This window comes from Lutra lutra, chromosome 16 (genome assembly GCF_902655055.1).
Source record: "Lutra lutra chromosome 16, mLutLut1.2, whole genome shotgun sequence".
Classification (NCBI taxonomy): domain Eukaryota; kingdom Metazoa; phylum Chordata; class Mammalia; order Carnivora; family Mustelidae; genus Lutra; species Lutra lutra.
This window is the reverse complement of record NC_062293.1, coordinates 2,252,183-2,269,363: the sequence shown is the minus strand read 5'-3', so window position 1 is coordinate 2,269,363 and position 17,181 is coordinate 2,252,183. Positions and strand designations below refer to the sequence as shown.

Sequence of the window (17,181 nt, the reverse complement as noted above, 5' to 3'; positions counted from 1 at the left end):
TGTGTTTTCCAGAAGCTTATGGAACGGGGAGCATCCCGCATGTCCCGCTGAGATCACTCGGCCTGATTCCTCTGAGACTCGCCCACGCTGCACGTCCCTGCTCGCCTCCGAGTGGTTATGCCACCGTGGGCCTCGGGGCTGGTTGTGATCTGGGGCCGGTTTGAATAAAGCCGCACGGAGCAGTCCCGGGTCCTCACTTCTCTGGAGCACAGGCCCGGGCGGCACGGTCAGGTCATACGGGGGCGGGTGTGACTCACGTTCTAGAAGCTGCCAAACTGCTCTCCAATGTGCTGGTGCCGGTTCGCGTTCCCGCCAGCAGCCGAGTGCCCGCCGCCCCGCATCCTCGCCGACCCGGGACCAGTCCGCTGGCCCACGAGCCATGCCGAGCATCTTTTTGCAGACTTTGGCGATCTGTCACCCATGAATTTCTCCGGGGAAGCGTCTCTTCAAATCTTTGGCCTTTTTCTAATGTGGAGGAGTGGCCTTGTCATTGACTTACGTTCTACACCCATCATGGATATTGTAGTTTTTCCATTGCTACTGTAACAAATGACTACAAGCTCAGTGGCTGAAAATAGCAGAATCACCTCGTTGCGGTGCTGGTGGCAGGGAGGGCGGCCAAAGTCTCCCTCCAGGCTGCTTCCTCCCCGCAGGCTCGGCCCGAATCCGGTTCCTCGCCGGTGCAGGCTGCCGGCAGACCTCGGCCGCACAGGTCTGGAGGTCTGGGCTCGGGCTGCCGCCCGATGTGAGCCATGTGTCCTTCACCACATCTAGAGGCTGCGGCTCGCCTTGGCCGCAGTGCTTCCAAGCCCAGCAACGGTGGGTCGGCGCGTCAGACCCCTCCGGCTGACCGAAGTCGAGAATATGATTGGGTTTCCAGAGCTCAAGTGGTTGATCTGGGTCCACTTGGGTAGTCCAGCATGATCTCGTCTCAAAATCCTTAATCACATCTGTCTGCGACGTCCCTCTTGCCATCCATTGTGACTCGGTCCCAGGCTCCAGGGAGGAGGACCTGGGCGTCTGCGAGGGACCACGGCCCCTCCCGAGTAACAGCCCCGCATGCGGGCTCCTGCTGAAGGCTCCCGTCAGGTTTGCGCTTCGGAATGCTGTCTCCCAGGCCATGGTGCACCTTCTTGCTTTCCCAACGGTGCCCAAGGAAGAGAAGGTTTTCATTTTGAAGAGTCCGATTTATAATTATTTCTTCCGTCCTATTAAAGAAATCTTTGCCAAACTCAAGGTCCCTAATAAGACTTTTCTCCCGCTCTCTTCCAGAAGTTTTGTAATTTTAGGCCTTATATCTCAAGCTACTTTTTCTACATGGTGTGAAATAACAACTGAGGAATTTTTTCTCTGCGTGTGGTTACCCCAGTGTTCTGGTCTCTTCGGTTAAAAGCATCATCCTTCCCCCACGGCACTGCCTCGGTACGTTTGTCGAAAACCCTCTCACTGTAAATCTGTGGTCTCTTTGTAGACTCTGTATCATGGTCAAGGCCCCGTGGCATCCCTCTGTAGTATTCTTTGCTATAAGGCATTCGAAGTTGTCCAGTTCGTTCAATTTCGCAAAATCGTTCTCGCTAAGCTAGATCCTTTGTATTTCCATATAAATTTTAGAATCGGGCGCCTGGGTGGCTCAGTGGGTTAAAGCCTCTGCCTTCGGCTCGGGTCATGATCCCAGGGTCCTGAGATCGAGCCCCACATCGGGCTCTCTGCTCAGCAGGAAGCCTGCTTCCCCCTCTCTCTCTGCCTCTGTGCCTACTTGTGATCTCTGTCAAATAAATAAATAAAATTTTTTTTAAATTAAAAAAAAAATGAATTTTAGAATCAGCTTCTCAATTTTTGCCCAAGTCTCAGTTTTGTGACTGGGGCTGAGCGGACTCTGCAGGACAGCATGGGGAGAACCGACAGCGGACAAGGCCGACTCCCCCGTAGGACGGCCCCTCTCTCGCTCACGGACACTTCCCACCGCGATGTGCTGTGGCTTTCGGTGCACAGAGCTTATGTATCTCCCGTCTGACGGAGCCCCTGGATTTCATTCTCCGAGTGTGCCCCGTTGACATGCAGGAGTACAAGTGAGCTCTGAATACTGACCTTGTATATGGCTGCGTTTCCTAAACTGTTACCGGCTCTTTGCTGCAGGTTCCTTAGGATCTTCTACGTGAAGGAGCGCGTTACCTGTGCATAAGGACCTTTCCCTTTCCAACCGGATGCCTTTTCTCCCCTTTGGCTGCCTTACCACGCCAGCCAGCGCCACAGTCTGATGCCGAACGTGCTAGATGAGGACATCGTGCCCCTCTCCTACACGGTTACTGACAGTAACTCCTCGCCGTGGGCTCATCGATCTCTCCGTGCAGTTCAGTCGGCTTCTGCCAGTGTCTGACGCTCTGCTCGAGGTGCGGGGACACTGAGGACTGTCACATTGTTTCTGATGACCTACCTTTTCACTTACGCCCCTGGTAACACTCAGGCAGCAAAGCCTCAGTCCATGCCGCACTCGCCGCTCCAGGCTCCGTCGGTTGGCGGGCTACCGAGGCCGGTGTTCCCGTCGCATCACTCTTCGCTTATTTGCGCCTGACTTCCTGTAACAGTGTGCAGCCGAGTCGTTTTACAGCCCAACCTAACGATCTGTGAACAACGGACTTCACCCTGCTCGCGCCCGTGCAAGCATCATTCGGGGAGGATGCGGCAGACTTCGTCCCTGATCTTCCACTGAGCCACGCACACACACAACTCACCACCTTTCAAACACGTTACCCAGTGATACGCCATTCAGAGTAGCACAACCATTACCACGGTCCAACTCAACGTTTTCATCCCGCCCTCCTGCCCCCCCGCAGAACACTGCCCCAGAGCACGCGCTCCCTGGCCGCCCTCCCCAGCCTCTGGAAATCACCACCCGCTTGCTAGCTGTCCAGTCACCCGCCTGGGACATTTCACAGAAGCGGCATCACACAGCACGTGGCCTCCTGCACCTGGTGGGCTCCCCGAGCTGCGGCAGGTGCCAGCAGCCAGCTCCTCCGTGGGCACTTACCACACCTCCCAGGGGATGGGTATTTGGGTTATTTCCGCTTTCTAGCTATTAACCACTAAAAATAGCTACTGAATACTTGAACATTCCACACGGAATGCTGAATGGTCTGAACATCTGTCTAGCGGGGCCCACCAGCCCTCTTGCTTCCCTGATGCTCAGTTGCCAAGGGACGCAGCTAAACCCATCTGGGCTGACGCCAGCTGCGTTCCCAACAACCCCCACCCGCTCATACCGATGCAAATATCAGCGCTCGCCCACAAAGCCCCCGGCGCCAACCACTCACTCCCCTTCCCAGTGCCGCAGCGCACTGTGGGGAACGCACTTGTGCAGTCTACATTCCAGACTACTGCCCGAGGCAAAATTACTCAATTTTAATTGCTCCGACTGCTCAGAGCCAGGCTGCTTTCCAGAAAGTCCGTACCTATCGACACCACCACCATGAAAAGTCCCCACGCCCCTGCAACACTTAGGGTGGTTATGAAACCTCTGATAGCCATGGATCACATCCCGGTCACCTGCGAGGGTGAACGGCTTTCGTGCTTTTTCTAACTGCTCTCTTTCCTGGACAACATTTGAGGTCAGCTTCCCAAGCGTCTCACCTTGCGGTTGGTTTGGCTTCCGGCCGTCTCTTCTCCGTGGGCACCTGTTCCTCCTCCACCCTACCCTGCGGTGCTTCTGAGGCCGGAACAGCTCAAGGCCGGTGACCAGCTCAAGGCCGGTGACCAGTCCTTCCAGGGTTCACTCAGGTCCCATCTTGTCTCGGCACCTGGTGTGCACAAACCCAAGGCCACGCTGGGGACAAGTATTTGCGGCCTCTGCTCTTCCACCTCTGAATTCCCTCCCTGCCGTCCATAGGGAACGGTGTCGGGCACCGGGGCCGGCTGCCGCGTCCTGGCTGGGGACAGTGTGGGTGCACGTGGCCGGGGCTGTGGCGTCACGGTCTCTGCTGCCGGTGCGGAGGTGCCCCCATGCACTGCCTCTGGGACCCTGTGCCGTCTCTCCGGGACGGGAGTTCACATAGGACGTCCCCTTCACAAACCGGACCAGCGCAAACGCCTTCAGTCAGAATCGCCGGTGAACAGTGCGCAGCGCTATCATCCTGACCAGTGTGGGCCGTCCGCAGAGGCAGGCAGAGCTACCACTTCTGTTTACTGCTCGAGACCAGAGAACGGGGTGAAGGGCCTGACCAGGTGCCTGGATCACACTGCATGTTACCAAAAAAGCCAGGGGCACCTTGAGAAACGTAAGTTACAGGGGCGCCTGGCCGGCTCAGTCAGTGGAGCAGACGGCTCTTGACCTCAGGGTCGTGAGTTCGAGACCCACATTGGGGGGTAGAAATTACTTAAATAAATGTTTGAAAAAAGAAAAGAAACATAAATTAGAGTTTATAGTAAAAGTTTCAAACATTTAATGAAAAAGAACCTTAGAGCAATGCATTATTTACATACAGGTAAGAAAAGAACACCAAACGCTTGTCCGGAGGGCTGTCGGAGAGTTCGCACAAACCCCATCACCTGGAAGCCACCCCCGAGCGCTTCCCCACTAGAGCACCGGGCGGCCACCGGCTCCTCGTCGGCACGCAGGGCTCCTCAGATCAGGTCAGCCACTGAGAGACAGAAAGGAATGTTAAAGAATAATAGGAACAAGAAAACACACTGCTCTTCCTGGAGGCTCACAACAGACGTCCCCAAAACAGCCAGAACGAGAACAGGTAAAGGGCCCCAGGGCTGCCACAGCGGGGCCCGGCGGCCGCTCACCGTTCATGGGCATCTCGTCGATCTGGGTGGAGTAGTACTGCTCGATGTCCCTCAGGATGCGGATGTCGTCGTTCTTCACGAAGTTGATGGCCACCCCCTTGCGGCCGTAGCGGCCCGACCGCCCGATTCTTCAAGAGCAGAACAAACCGTTTCAGAGGACGCAGCGGGGAAGGCGCCAGTAAGCCCCCCGGCCGGCAGACCCCCGAGAAGCCCGCCCGCACCTGTGGATGTACAGCTCTCTGTTGTTGGGCAGGTCGTAGTTGATGATGAGGGACACCTGCGGGACGTCCAGCCCCCGGGCCCACACTGTCCGTGGAGATGAGCACCCGACTGCGAAAGAGAAGGAATTTGAGGTGGTCACCTCAGTCACGCAAGTTTCAGGCTGGCGGGGCGCCAGGTGGCTCCGTCCTGATTTCGGCTCAGCTCGTGATCTCAGGGTCCTGGGATGGGGTGCCGCATCGGGCTCCAAGCTCAGCGCACAGTCTGCTTGTCCTCCTCTCTCTGCCGCCCCCCCACGATAAATAAAATCTTAAAAGAAAGGTTCTAGACTGGCTCTAAGTTAAACATGCCGGGTCACTGTCACCCAGCCCCCCGCAGGTGTGAGGGGTTGCGGACGGCAGCGACCTGTGTGCGGGGCACTCTGCGTCCTCAGCTGCACCGGCCTCCTGCGCGGCTCGAACTGACAGAGACCAGGACCTCTCCCTGCGCTGCGCTCAACCTGTGGAAGCCAGTCCCGTCAATCACTGGGAAACACATCCTACTTCTGCCTGGCAAGGAGCAGGGGACGGCAGTGTCACTGACTTCGGTACGGGCTCTGCCGTGTGTTCCAACTTGAACTGCGACTCACAACCACCTGCCCTTCAGCCAGGACAGGATCGGAAACACCCCGGCCTGCACCGTCCAACACAGAGGCTGCCCGAAGCACCCGCCGGCCGAGCACCCCCCCATCGTGCCCAGCCTGGAACGGGGGCTGTGGACGTGTCACACACACAGCATTTGAAGACTTAGAACAAAAAGAAGTCAGAAAAGTCTTAATTAGTATTTTTTAATGCTAATTACGCGATGAAAACGCTGAAATGACATGCCACATGAGGTTAAATAAAATGTACTAAAAATCAACTTCACCTGGTTTTTTTTAATCTGTGTTACTGTGGCTGCCAGGAGATCCCAGGTTACACCCTATGGCTCGAATCCTAGCTTATGGGATGTGACTGTGGGGACGCGCTCAGAGTGCGAGGGCACAGCAGCGCAGGAGAACAAGAGTTCAAGATGGAACAGGAAGGCATCCAGCCACATCATCACCCACGTGTGCAGCCCCAAGGGGAGGAGAGAACAGGGACCCCGGGCACACGGGGAGGGGAGCCCAGGCTCGGCAGGTCACACGCCGCCAGACATAAGCAAGACGAGAGCCACACCGAGACCCATCAGGGGAAGAAACGGGGAGATGCAAACACAGGAGCGGGGCAGCGGGACTTCCCAACGGCAACAAACCGTAACCCCAGGGTTCTCTCAGCAAACCCCTCCCTCGAGACGTCGGAAGGGCGTTGCACAGTGAAGCAAACACTGCCTGACTAACTAAAACCTGCACCCTGTCCCCGGTAGCCCCAAAGTAAACACATAAAGACACTCTTCAGGGAGAAGGAAACCCAACCCATACAGGTCAGAGACAAAGGAAAAGAGAAGAACGGGGTCCACGAGTCTCAGTGTAAACACATTCTGTCACACGAAGATGTCGTGTGGTGTCCACAGAAGGGGAGGGCCACTGAAGTCCTGCTTCCAGCCTCTGCGGGCCGCGACGATGGCCCCAGTGCGCATCACGACAGGTGCCGATGTGCTAAGGGGCTGCTCAACTCACGAAGATAAAAACACTTTCCAAAACCAGAACTGGGGAGAAGGAATCACAGTGAGAAGAAACCCAAGAGAAAGAAAAACAAAAGAGAAGAAACATGAGAAGTAAAGTGCACCTACGACGCACGTGGTCAGTTTTAAACCACACACGCCAGTGTCGGCATTAACGGAACCGGACCGGTGGCTCCATAAAGACAGGATCACCATCAGACTACAGGAGAACCACCGGAGACACACTGCGAGCCGCGTGCACCAGGGACACCGCAGCCTGTGGCCGCAAACAGGAGACAGAGGGTGTGCAGGAGCCCGGAGGGGACAGCCACCGGATGCAGCCACCGTGGCGGCATCACAGCAGGACCGGGGACACGGGGACACAGGTGCTTCAGTGACGAAAGCCACTCCTCCAGAAGCAGAGGGAGCCCGCAGGTGCAGACCCGGCCTTAGGACATACCGGCGGGAGCACAGCAAGCCTCCCAGAACGGCGTCTGCGGCACTCTCAACGCCGATGGGACGGTTCGGGAAACAAAGGCCAAGACGCAGAGCCACCTGCACCTCCAGGCCCGCACAGGACGCGATGCGTGGCCACCGCACAGCGCTCTGCCCACACACGCACGTACATGTGCACCAGCGTCTGAAGGGGCAGCGAGCACTGGGCCACCGAGCACACCCCAGCATGAGTCGACAGGGCGCGTTCTCTGACCACAGGGGGATTTAAAGACCCACACGGGAGAATGAACAGAAAATCTCCTTATCCGGCAACGGAGAAACACGCTTCCAGTAAGGCGACCGGCCTACCCAGCGAAGGCGCCCTCACGGTGGCCCCCACCACAGCCAGGAGCACGAGGGGAACCCGCACAGCCCGCGGACAGCGAGCCCAGGGAATACCACCGGCGGGACCGAGTGTGGAGAGGGGCTTGCCCACCCTGGCGCCGGACCGGAACTCCTTCATGATGGACTCGCGCTCCTTCTGCGGCATGTCCCCGTGCATGGACGACACCGTGAAGTTGGCTTCCCTCATCTTCTCTGTCAGCCAGTCAACCTGCACGTCAAACCAACAGACGCGCTGTGAGCTCGGAAACCAAACCAGACGGTACGTTCTGGATTCACCACAACAGCCTGCGGCACAACCGATGCGTGCACAGCCAAGTGCTCTCAAAACCTCAGACCAGTCGGGGTGCCTGGGGGGCCCATCACTAAGTCTCTGCCTTGGCACGGGTCCTGATCCCACGGTCAGGATCAAGCACCGAGTAGGTTCCCTGCTCGAGGGGAGGCCTGGCCTCTCCCTCTCCCATTCCCCGGCTTGTGCTCTCTCGCGGTCTGTTAAGTGAATAAATAAAACCTTAAGAAAAACTCAGACCAATCTTCACTGGGTATGCAGAACGGCACTTCCCCTAGCATGTACCAGGGCAAAACTCCTCTTGTTTTTTTTTTTTTCTGTTCCATATAAATTTCTCAAGAAGGAAAAAAAGACCGTATCTCACTGTTCTTGTTTGAAATTCAAATTTGCATCTTTTTTTGGACGGTGGCCCAACTCCTTTCCCTGTTTCCAGGAGCCGCCAGGGCTCTGCACTGAGCCTGCACACAAGCATCACTTGGAGGCCTACAAGACCCAGGCCCAGGTCCCACCCTAAAACCAGTGACTCCCGAGCCCTCTCTGGTGGGACCCGCATCGACGCGTCTGCACAGTCCAACTGGACACGCCCGACCATTCGCTTCTAAGCCGTTCAGAGAAGGGCTGACCGGCGTTCCTCAGAGAACCAACCTTCCGTTCGGGCCAGGAGGACACTGAACAGCTCGGGTGACTGCGTACCTTCCTTTTGGTGTTACAGAAGATGACCGCCTGAGTATTGGTCAGCGTGTCGTACGGTCACACAGGGTGTCAAATTTCCACTCTTCCCTCTCCACCGCCACAAAAAACTGCTTGATGCCTTCTAGAGTCAACTCATCACTAGAAGACAAAGACAAGTCCTGGGAACACATTCTTCCGCCAAGACCTGCGGGCGGACACAAGCCAAGCACTGCTCCCGGCGCCTGCCTGCCCCACGGCGGCGCCCGCACCCCGGCCACAGCCCTCCCTGCGGTCAGCACTTCCACCGCACGGGCCACATGCCGGCCGGTCCTCAGCCCTCAACAGCCGCGGACCCTCGTATCCTGTATTTTACTGCCACGACACTGACGGACAAACGCCATCAGCTAGTTGAGAGTTTGGAGATTACCTGGGCCAGAGGGGAACGCACATACAAAAGCTGGCTTTTCAAAACAGAAAATAAAACGAAATTAAAAATTCTTCTCATTTTAAGCCCCAGATAGAACTATGTGGCTGTGCTCTCCAACCACCCGGACGCAGGGCGTTCCTACCGCTTCACCAAGATGCGGATGGGGTCGGTCATGAACTTGTTGGTCATCTCCAGGATCTCGTGAGGCAGCGTGGCGCTGATGAGTACCACCTGCGTGGCCGGGGGCAAGTACCTGTACACGTCGAAATCTGCTCTTTGAAACCTGCGACAAACGGTGAGATGGGGTGAGTCTGAAGGCTGCACACTCTGACCCAGAGGTGGCAACCGTGAAGTCCTGAGGCTGTACAAGGAATCTCCCCCACGGAGCCGGGAAATCCATGCACCCTGCTCCCCGCGACTCCGTGGTGGGCTCTGGCATCTCAGCCCCACAGTTAAGAGCAACAGAAACCCAGCCCTGGGTTGCCCCAACCTCAGTCCTAGCTGCAGCTGCCCTGTGCCACCACCTGCCCGGCCTGCGCAGCACGGGTCAGCAGGCGAGCGTGTGGACAATGCTCCAGCCTCCCAGGGCCCCCGATAGACTGCGAGGCTGTGACCACACGAATGACAGAGCCCCAAGTCCTCCTTTCCAACCAATTCCCAGAGAACACAGCTGCTGCTGGTCTGGAGGCCTCCCCCCGAGAAGTGCTGCCCACGGGACTGGAGCACAAGGAGCCACAGGCAGCTTCATCAGACACTAAGGAAGCCCCGAGCGCCCCAGAGTCACTGTGCGTCCCACTCGGCTCAAGGGCAGCCCCTCAGGACACCATCAGCCCCCAGAGACTTGGCCACCAGGAGAACCCCGAGAACCCCACCTGCACTGCTGGACACTGCCTGCTCCACCCGCACGACCCTGACGTCATCCGGGCAACCCCCAAAAACCCCACGGTACGAGGTGGAGGACCGAGGCAGGGGTGTGTGCAGGCAGCACAAGCGGAAGGACACTGGAGCAAGGCCCTGGCTCAAGGTGACATTTTCATGACCTGATTCCACACCGTGCACGAAGGCCACAGCTGTCATCACTGAGGACCAGCACGTATCTGTCATCGGATGTGTTTTGGTAGAAACACGTGAAAAGCCAAAAAGTTCACAAGTCTAGAAATTCATCTTATTAGCTGGTAAGAAGAAAACCAGCCTAGACAACCCATAAGACAACTAGTTAAATAAATGAACAGAATACCCCGTTGCCACAAAACCAGCTTTCCCGGACACACCGTTATGCCCCACAATCTGCGGCAGGCGTCTACGCGCCCCATCTCAAGCACACGCCTCCTCGTCTGTGCCGACCCCCAGACGCACAGGGCAACGCCATGCCAGGCTGGGCAGAGGTGCCACAGTCCTGGCTGCCACCAGCCTCACACCACCCCCTACGCCCCCCCACCTGCCCCCAGTAAGAGCAAGGTGCAGGTTCACTTCCGCAGCCGCCCCCAGGGCACGAGGCTTCCCGCAGACACCAGAAATGCTTGCATTCGCTCCACGTGTCACCTCTGCCGTGAGAGCGCGTTAACAGCTCACGGTCAGGAGGAAATCCGGCTTCTGTGACTCGCACCTTTATTCAGCATCTCATCCGCCTCGTCCAACACCAACATCTTGATGGCCAGCGTCCTCAACTCCGCGCCGGATCATGGTCTGCGCGGCCGGGTTGAAATCGTTAGACCCCAGGCTTTGGGGAAGCAGCCAGCCTTCCCATCGGGCTCTGGAGGATTTCGGGGACCTTCCGTCCACTTCTTACAGGTCACCCCCACACACACTCCAGCACGCAGCCCAGCAAACGGAGAACAACGCTGGCTCATCGGAGCGGGTCTTCCAAACGCTCCCGCCCCATGACTTTTAGACAAAGGCACTTACCAAAGACACGCCCGGGTGTGCCGGCCACAACGTGCTGCCCGTAGTCCAGCTTCCTGATGTCCTCCCCCACGTTGGTGCCCCCAATGCAGGCATGGCACTGCACGTTCATGTAGTCCCCCAGAGCGAGCAGGCCCTGAATGGAAACCGGGGTCGCGTCTGGGGCCCGCCCTCAGGTCCACGCTGAAGCCAGAGACCTCGGCGTTTCCCCAAAGCGAAGGGAACCTCTACTCCAATGTAAGATGACACCAAGTGTCACTGACTCCATGATTTGTGTCATAAAAACAAAAACCCACCCTCCTCTTCTAAGCTTCTTTGGGCCAAGACGAAGTTCATTTTACTGGCTTCTTACTACAGAAACAATACACTTTAATTACAAAAAACCCGGACATACAAAAAATTTGTAATCCCAGCCACCCAGAGACAATGTTAACATCTTAATACACATCATGTCTTTATGCTGTTAAGTACAAAAAACAATTATTTTATTAAAACCGATTTCCTACTGAAAAAGGTCACACTTCAGAGACTGCAGAAAGCTCGAGGAATCCCACCAGCTACACTGAAGTACCTCAGCATAAACCAGCAACTCCTACCGGTGACTTAGGACAAAATGTCAGGAATTAGGAAACTAAATTTGAGGGAGCCAAAAAACAGGATTCGATTAAATCAGCCCGCCAGCCTTTCCCAACTGAATTAGAAAGCAGGTGCAAAGAGCCCCCCCGACCCCAGTGGCTCACCTTCTGGATCTGCACAGCTAACTCTCTCGTTGGGGCCAAGATCAAAGCCTGGGTTTCTCGAACCTGGTGAAATAATGTGTCAGAAAACAGACAATCCTCAGTATCCTCAAGGCAGACCACACTAACTCAGATGAAATTTACTCTGAACATCGCCCCGTGGTAGCCACACATCTTATCTCTTTCCTTTTCTTTTTAGATTTACTTATTTGACAGACACAGATCACAAGTAGGCAGAGAGGCAGGCACAGAGAGAGGAGGAAGCAGGCTCCCTGCTGAGCAGAGAGCCTGATGCGGGGCTCGATCCCAGGACCCCAGGATCGTGACCTGAGCCGAAGGCAGAGGCTTTAACCCGCTGAGCCACCCAGGCGCCTCACACTTCTCATTTCTAATGGAGGTAAACCAACACAGACAGAACCAGCAGGATTCTGGCTTTCAGACAAGAATGTCCACTAAAATCTCTCCCCATTTAAGCAAGGAATTTGTGATAGAGTGTTAGTTAGCTCTCATAATGGCGCAGTTAAAAGTCTCTTTAAAAATCTGAGTTAGGATAACTGAACAGACATTTTCAAAAACTGTCCATTCAGAACACCGCGGTTACAGAAGAAAAGAAGTATTTCTTAGGATCGAAGGAAGGTTCGCTCGAAGAGTGTAAGTTACCTGGATATCCAAACACTGGAGGACAGAAATGCTGAAGGTGGCGGTTTTGCCTGTGCCAGACTGCGATCTGTTAAAGGAAACACAGACACAGGGGTGAAGGACGGGCTACCTGGTCCCACTCACAGCCCCCTCCCACAGCAGCACTCCGAGGGGCAGGCTGCAGAGACCCAAGAGGACCCACGCCTTCAGAGCAAGGGGTGGGACTCTGTGGGGTCACGGGCGGTGAGATCAGCAGGTGCACCAGGGGACTCAGCGCCGCATCTATAACCTGACAGGCATTACCGATGGCAGAAAATGGTACATTTCTACCAATGTAATTCTTCTCTACAATTTGGGGCTAAAACCATCCTCCAAAAATAAGTTTCCTTATAAACAAGTCTTTAAAATTAAAGCAGATCAGGAATAAAGCCCTCGAGAGAGTATTATAAACCGTGCCACATGCCAACTAGTAAGTAAAACTGCCTAAAAATATGACAGCTTTCTAGAGTAACGGACACAAAAACCAAAAAAAACAAGACACCCTGTGGCTGAAGTCAAGAGACAGGCTGATGGCGAGTCCGTGGAGAAGGAGAAAAGCAGTCCTCCCAACGCACTCAGCTGACTCACTAGCGCCTAACCCTGATCCGCGCCAGGAACGTACTGAGCAATAACGTCTCTCCCTTTAATTATCTGCTTGATGGCTCGCTGCTGGATGGCTGACGGTTTCTCAAAACCTGTGAAAAGAAACAGAGAAGTTGGAAAGTGAGTTCTAACCGTGAGGACACTGGAAGCTCCTTAGGGGCACGGACGGTATCCTTTTTTAAGCCCCACCTCACCTCTCCTAACCCAAAATCCAACACACCCAAGCGCTCGAGAAACAGCTGCTGAATGAATTGGGCTGAACTGTATTTTTTTTTTAAGATTTTATTTATTTATTTGACAGAGAGAGAGAGATCACAAGTAAGCAGAGCAGCAGACAGAGAGAGGAGGGAAGCAGGCTCCCTGCTGAGAAGAGAGCCTGATGTGGGGCTCGATCCCAGGACCCTGAGATCATGACCTGAGCTGAAGGCAGAGGCTTAACCCACTGAGCCACCCAGGCGCCCCGAGCTGAACTGTATTTTTATACAAACAAGCATCTTATTCACACAGACCAAATCTATAAAATGAACATCGTTACACAGAGACTCCAGTTAGATTACCCAAAACCCCCAACGTCTTAATGGTGGTACTCCTGAGAACGGGTGGAGAGGTCGCCGTTCACTCCAAGTCCTCCTGTGCTGACGACCCAACAGCCTGCATCACTTTGTGCTGTTCCGCTACTTTCTAAGCTACGAGAGCTGAAAACGAACCCAGCACTGTCGTTACCCCTTTCCTCTCTGGATTAGCGTGCCTGAGGTTCAAGCCATCTATACTGGTGCCGACTCCAAGGCTCAGGGGTTCTGCTGGGGCCCACGCTGTGCTCCCCCCACGACTGATGCAGCCTCCCGAACTACGACACCACAGCCTCCAACACAGCCACTACTGAAGAACGAGGCTGCTCTGAGGGAGGAAATGTTACCTTCCCAGTGAACGGAACCTTACGTACAAAAGCTGTATTTTGCTTACTTCTGGGCAGGCTTTACAATGTAGGACGGATTTCCCGTCTAACATTAAAACCGTAACAGATGACTTAAAACCCTTGTGATGACCAAGCACACGGATGGGAAACGAAATACAGCATTTGGGGAAGGGGTGTCCTGGATGCCAAGAGGTGGGCAGGACTGTCAGCCTCACTACCAGGCTCGGCTGCAGTGGCCCTTCTCACCTCCCATCCCCTTGCCCTGTCTACACTGGGGTACTATCAAGGGCTGTTGGTAAAACGCGGCCTAGCCACACGGGTTAGGCAAAGATGCTGATCGCTCCCATCCGCATCCCAGCCCCACCTCTTCCCAGGCTCCCGACATCTCCAGCGAGACGGCTCACAGGCCCCTCAGACCCACCTGCCTCCCTCAAGTGCTCCCCACCTACGAAAATGGCAGCACGCCCCACCAGCTGCTCACAACACCCAGGAATCCTCCTTCCTCTGCTGCTCACTTTCAACCCAACTCCACCTCAACACCATCAACTCTCCTCAACTCATGCCCCCCACTCCTCCCCTGCCTCACCTCTCACCTCCCTTCATGTCCACACACTCCCAGAAAAACTTCCAAAAGTGCAAATCTGACCCTGTCATTCCCCTGCTTAAAACCCTCCAATGGCTGGGGCGCCTAGGTGGCTCAATCGTTGGGAGTCTGCCTTGGGCTCGGGTCATGACCCCGAGGTCCTGGGATCGAGCCCCGCATCGGGCTCCCTGCTTGGTGGGAAGCCTGCTTCCCCCTCTCCCACTCCCCTGGCTTGTGTTCCCTCTCTCACTGTCTGTCAAATAAATAAAACCTCAAAAAAAAGAGAAAATTATCTTTAAAAAAAAAAGCAAAAAACAAAAAACCTTCCAATGGCTTCCCGCTGCACTTAGAAATAAAACTCAAACTCTTCATAACCTCAGAGGATGCTCTGCCAGATCTGGCCCTGCCAGCGGGTCCCAAGTCCTCCCTGGGCTCCCACCACGGAGGGCACCCGACTCCGAGCTGCAGGGTCCTGGCACCAGCTGCTCCCTAACCAAGACCACAGCTCAAAGGTCAGCCCGTCCTGGGAGCCCCCTTATCGATCAGCCCCGCTACTCCCCTCACCCTGCCCCTTCGCAGCCATCACCACTGCCCGAAGCAAGCTCGGCTCTAGGCTGCGCTTCTCCCCGAAGCCACTCAAGCTCCCTTAGGGCACGAGCCTGCCGGGGTCAGTGGTAAACCCTCAGGGCCCAGACAGCGCGGGTCCTGCCAGCTACAAGCCCGTTCCCGCTGCAGGAGTGACCCCCCGGAGCCCGAAGACTTCGCAGCCCTCGCCGGGCCCGGCGCCGAGCTGTGCACCCAGAACGACACGCCAAACGACAGCGACGCGGGGAGGGGTCGCCCGTCGGAGGCCCCGGGACTCCCTCCTGGCCGCGCCCCCGCCCTCCCCACCCGCGCCTCGCGGCCCCGGACCGTAGGCGTAGATGCCGCGCAGAAGGTCCTCCCGCAGGCCCATGGTGTCGAACGTGGGCGTCACGTCCACCTCCTCGCTGGTCTCGAATTCCACTTTAGTCATGTCTTCCTCTTTGAGCAGCCGCTTCCGCGCCGACCCCGAGGTCGCCATCGTGGCCGTGGCCGCCATGATCCCGAGTCGGCTGAGAGCGGAGCGCGCGCCGCAGCGGAAAGCGGAAGCAGGGCCGCGCGCCGCCGGCGCCAGGAACTGACGCCACCGCGCGCGTGCGTACGAGTGTGCGTCGGGGCCGCGAGCTTCTCTCCACGTGAAAGGGGAAAGGGGGCTGACTTCAGGGAGAGGGGCGGTGCTGCTGTCGCTCTCGCGCGACTTAAGCTCCCGCGGGATCGCGCCAGGGGCGGGACCCCGCCCAGACCCTATAAATAGGGCGGAGGCGACCGGGAGCGGCAGTTGAATGGGTTGCTCCGTCCCCGTGTGTTTACATCTTAGTCCCTGTGCTGGCGGACCCGGAGCGCCCCGCCGACGTCCGCCGCCACGTGAGGCGCCCCGTCCGCACCCTCATCCCGCCGAGCTTAGGGTTAGGGTAACGCAGCGCTGGCGCCGGTGCAAAACCTCACGCCAGCGTCCGCTTTTGGGAAAGCCTCGTGCAGGCTATAACCCGTTGGCCGGGCGCGCAGCCCCGGTGCGGGCGAGTGTGTGGGGGGAGCGCCCCAGGCCGGGGGGTGCGGGCGGGGGGCGCAGACACGTCTGTCCCGGAGGGGGGGCCCCGGAGGGCTTGGCTTTCCCCCGGGCACAGGAGCCCCTCCCGCGTCTGGCCCCAGACGTCCCTGAGTGCGCCTGGCGGCGGGCTGCCCCGCTGGCCCCGCGCCGGCCTGGGTCGGAGATGGAGAGTGGCGTTTGTCACCTCGCTTCGTCCCCGATGTCTGGGCCCGCGCGCCCGAGCATGTCTTTGCTCCGCGGCCTCTCGGGGTGTTGGCGCGCTCCCCGGCTGCGAAGGTTCGTGTCGTGCAGGGGGCGGCCGTCTCCGTCGCCAAGCCGGAGGGGGGACCCAGGCGGGGGGCATCGTCGGCAGCGAGCGAGCGAGCGAGCGGGCGGACGGGGCGGCTCCTCCCGACGCTCCGGCCCGCCGGCGGGGTCTGTCCGAGCGGTGCGCGACAGCTGACCGGGAAACGCGCCGGTGACGCTGGTGTTGGGGAGATAGTCCGCGTTCCTGAGGCCGACCTCCTCTCTTGGACTTGAACGTGTGCGTTGTGATACCGAGGGTTCCCCGGGCCTCTGCGAGGGCGTCCGGCCGCGTGGCCAAGCGCACGTGGGTTCCCAAGACGCGAAACCTTCCACAGACCGTGCGTTGCAATGACCGCATTTTGGGTACACCGAGGTCCATGGCACTCGGGCTGTTTTCCTACAGCGCCGCTCCTGGTCCCGCTGTACGGCAGAGTCCCACGGGGCAGTGCTGCGCTAGGCCCCCAGCGCGCAGGAACCTTGCCCCGAGCCGGGGTGCGCGCCGGCGGAAGATGACCGACGTGGAGTCGTGGGTCACCGAGGAGAGAGAAGATCCTTGCGTTCCCACTAAGTGCGACGAGGACGGCTGCCTTGCACTGTGGAGGGATTTCCCATCTTAGTCACACGCACCCCCCACCCCCGGGCTCGGCTTTGGCCTCCGGAGTAGGGGCCGTTTCCTGCCCAGGCCGTGTGCGCCGTGTTGGAACACACATCCAAAAACCCTCTTCGTTTTGGTTGGGGCCAGTGGGTTTTTGACAATGTAGGGCCAGAGCCCATGCAAGGACAAGAGCTTTGGGGATAGGGGTGTGGTCGTCCATGCAGTGTCTCCTGAACAGGGCTCACCGGGAACAGCGGGGAGCAAGGCTGACTTGGTCTTTGTCCCTGAGGTCACTGTAATCCGGTGGGATGACACCCTCCCCCAAAATACAGTGTGTGAAGTGTGGTGCGGGACATGCAGGGGCTGCACCCAGATCTAGCGGGCAGGTCCCCCGTGGTGACCG

The 17,181-nt window shown here is 57.3% G+C and overlaps 1 protein-coding gene across 1 annotated transcript; it reads right to left on the bottom strand.

Moving 5' to 3' along the window:
- Positions 1 to 53: 53 nt before the first annotated feature.
- Positions 54 to 15,419, bottom strand: EIF4A3 (eukaryotic translation initiation factor 4A3). Its single transcript, XM_047707921.1, is given in 15 exon segments — positions 54 to 201; positions 3,628 to 3,703; positions 4,786 to 4,913; positions 5,007 to 5,091; positions 7,531 to 7,672; positions 8,444 to 8,499; positions 8,502 to 8,581; positions 8,992 to 9,115; positions 9,118 to 9,132; positions 10,456 to 10,516; positions 10,735 to 10,887; positions 11,492 to 11,554; positions 12,149 to 12,215; positions 12,789 to 12,861; positions 15,181 to 15,419. Coding segments are annotated over 15 exon segments (1,440 nt in total). The 5' UTR covers positions 15,350 to 15,419.
- Positions 15,420 to 17,181: the final 1,762 nt, after the last annotated feature.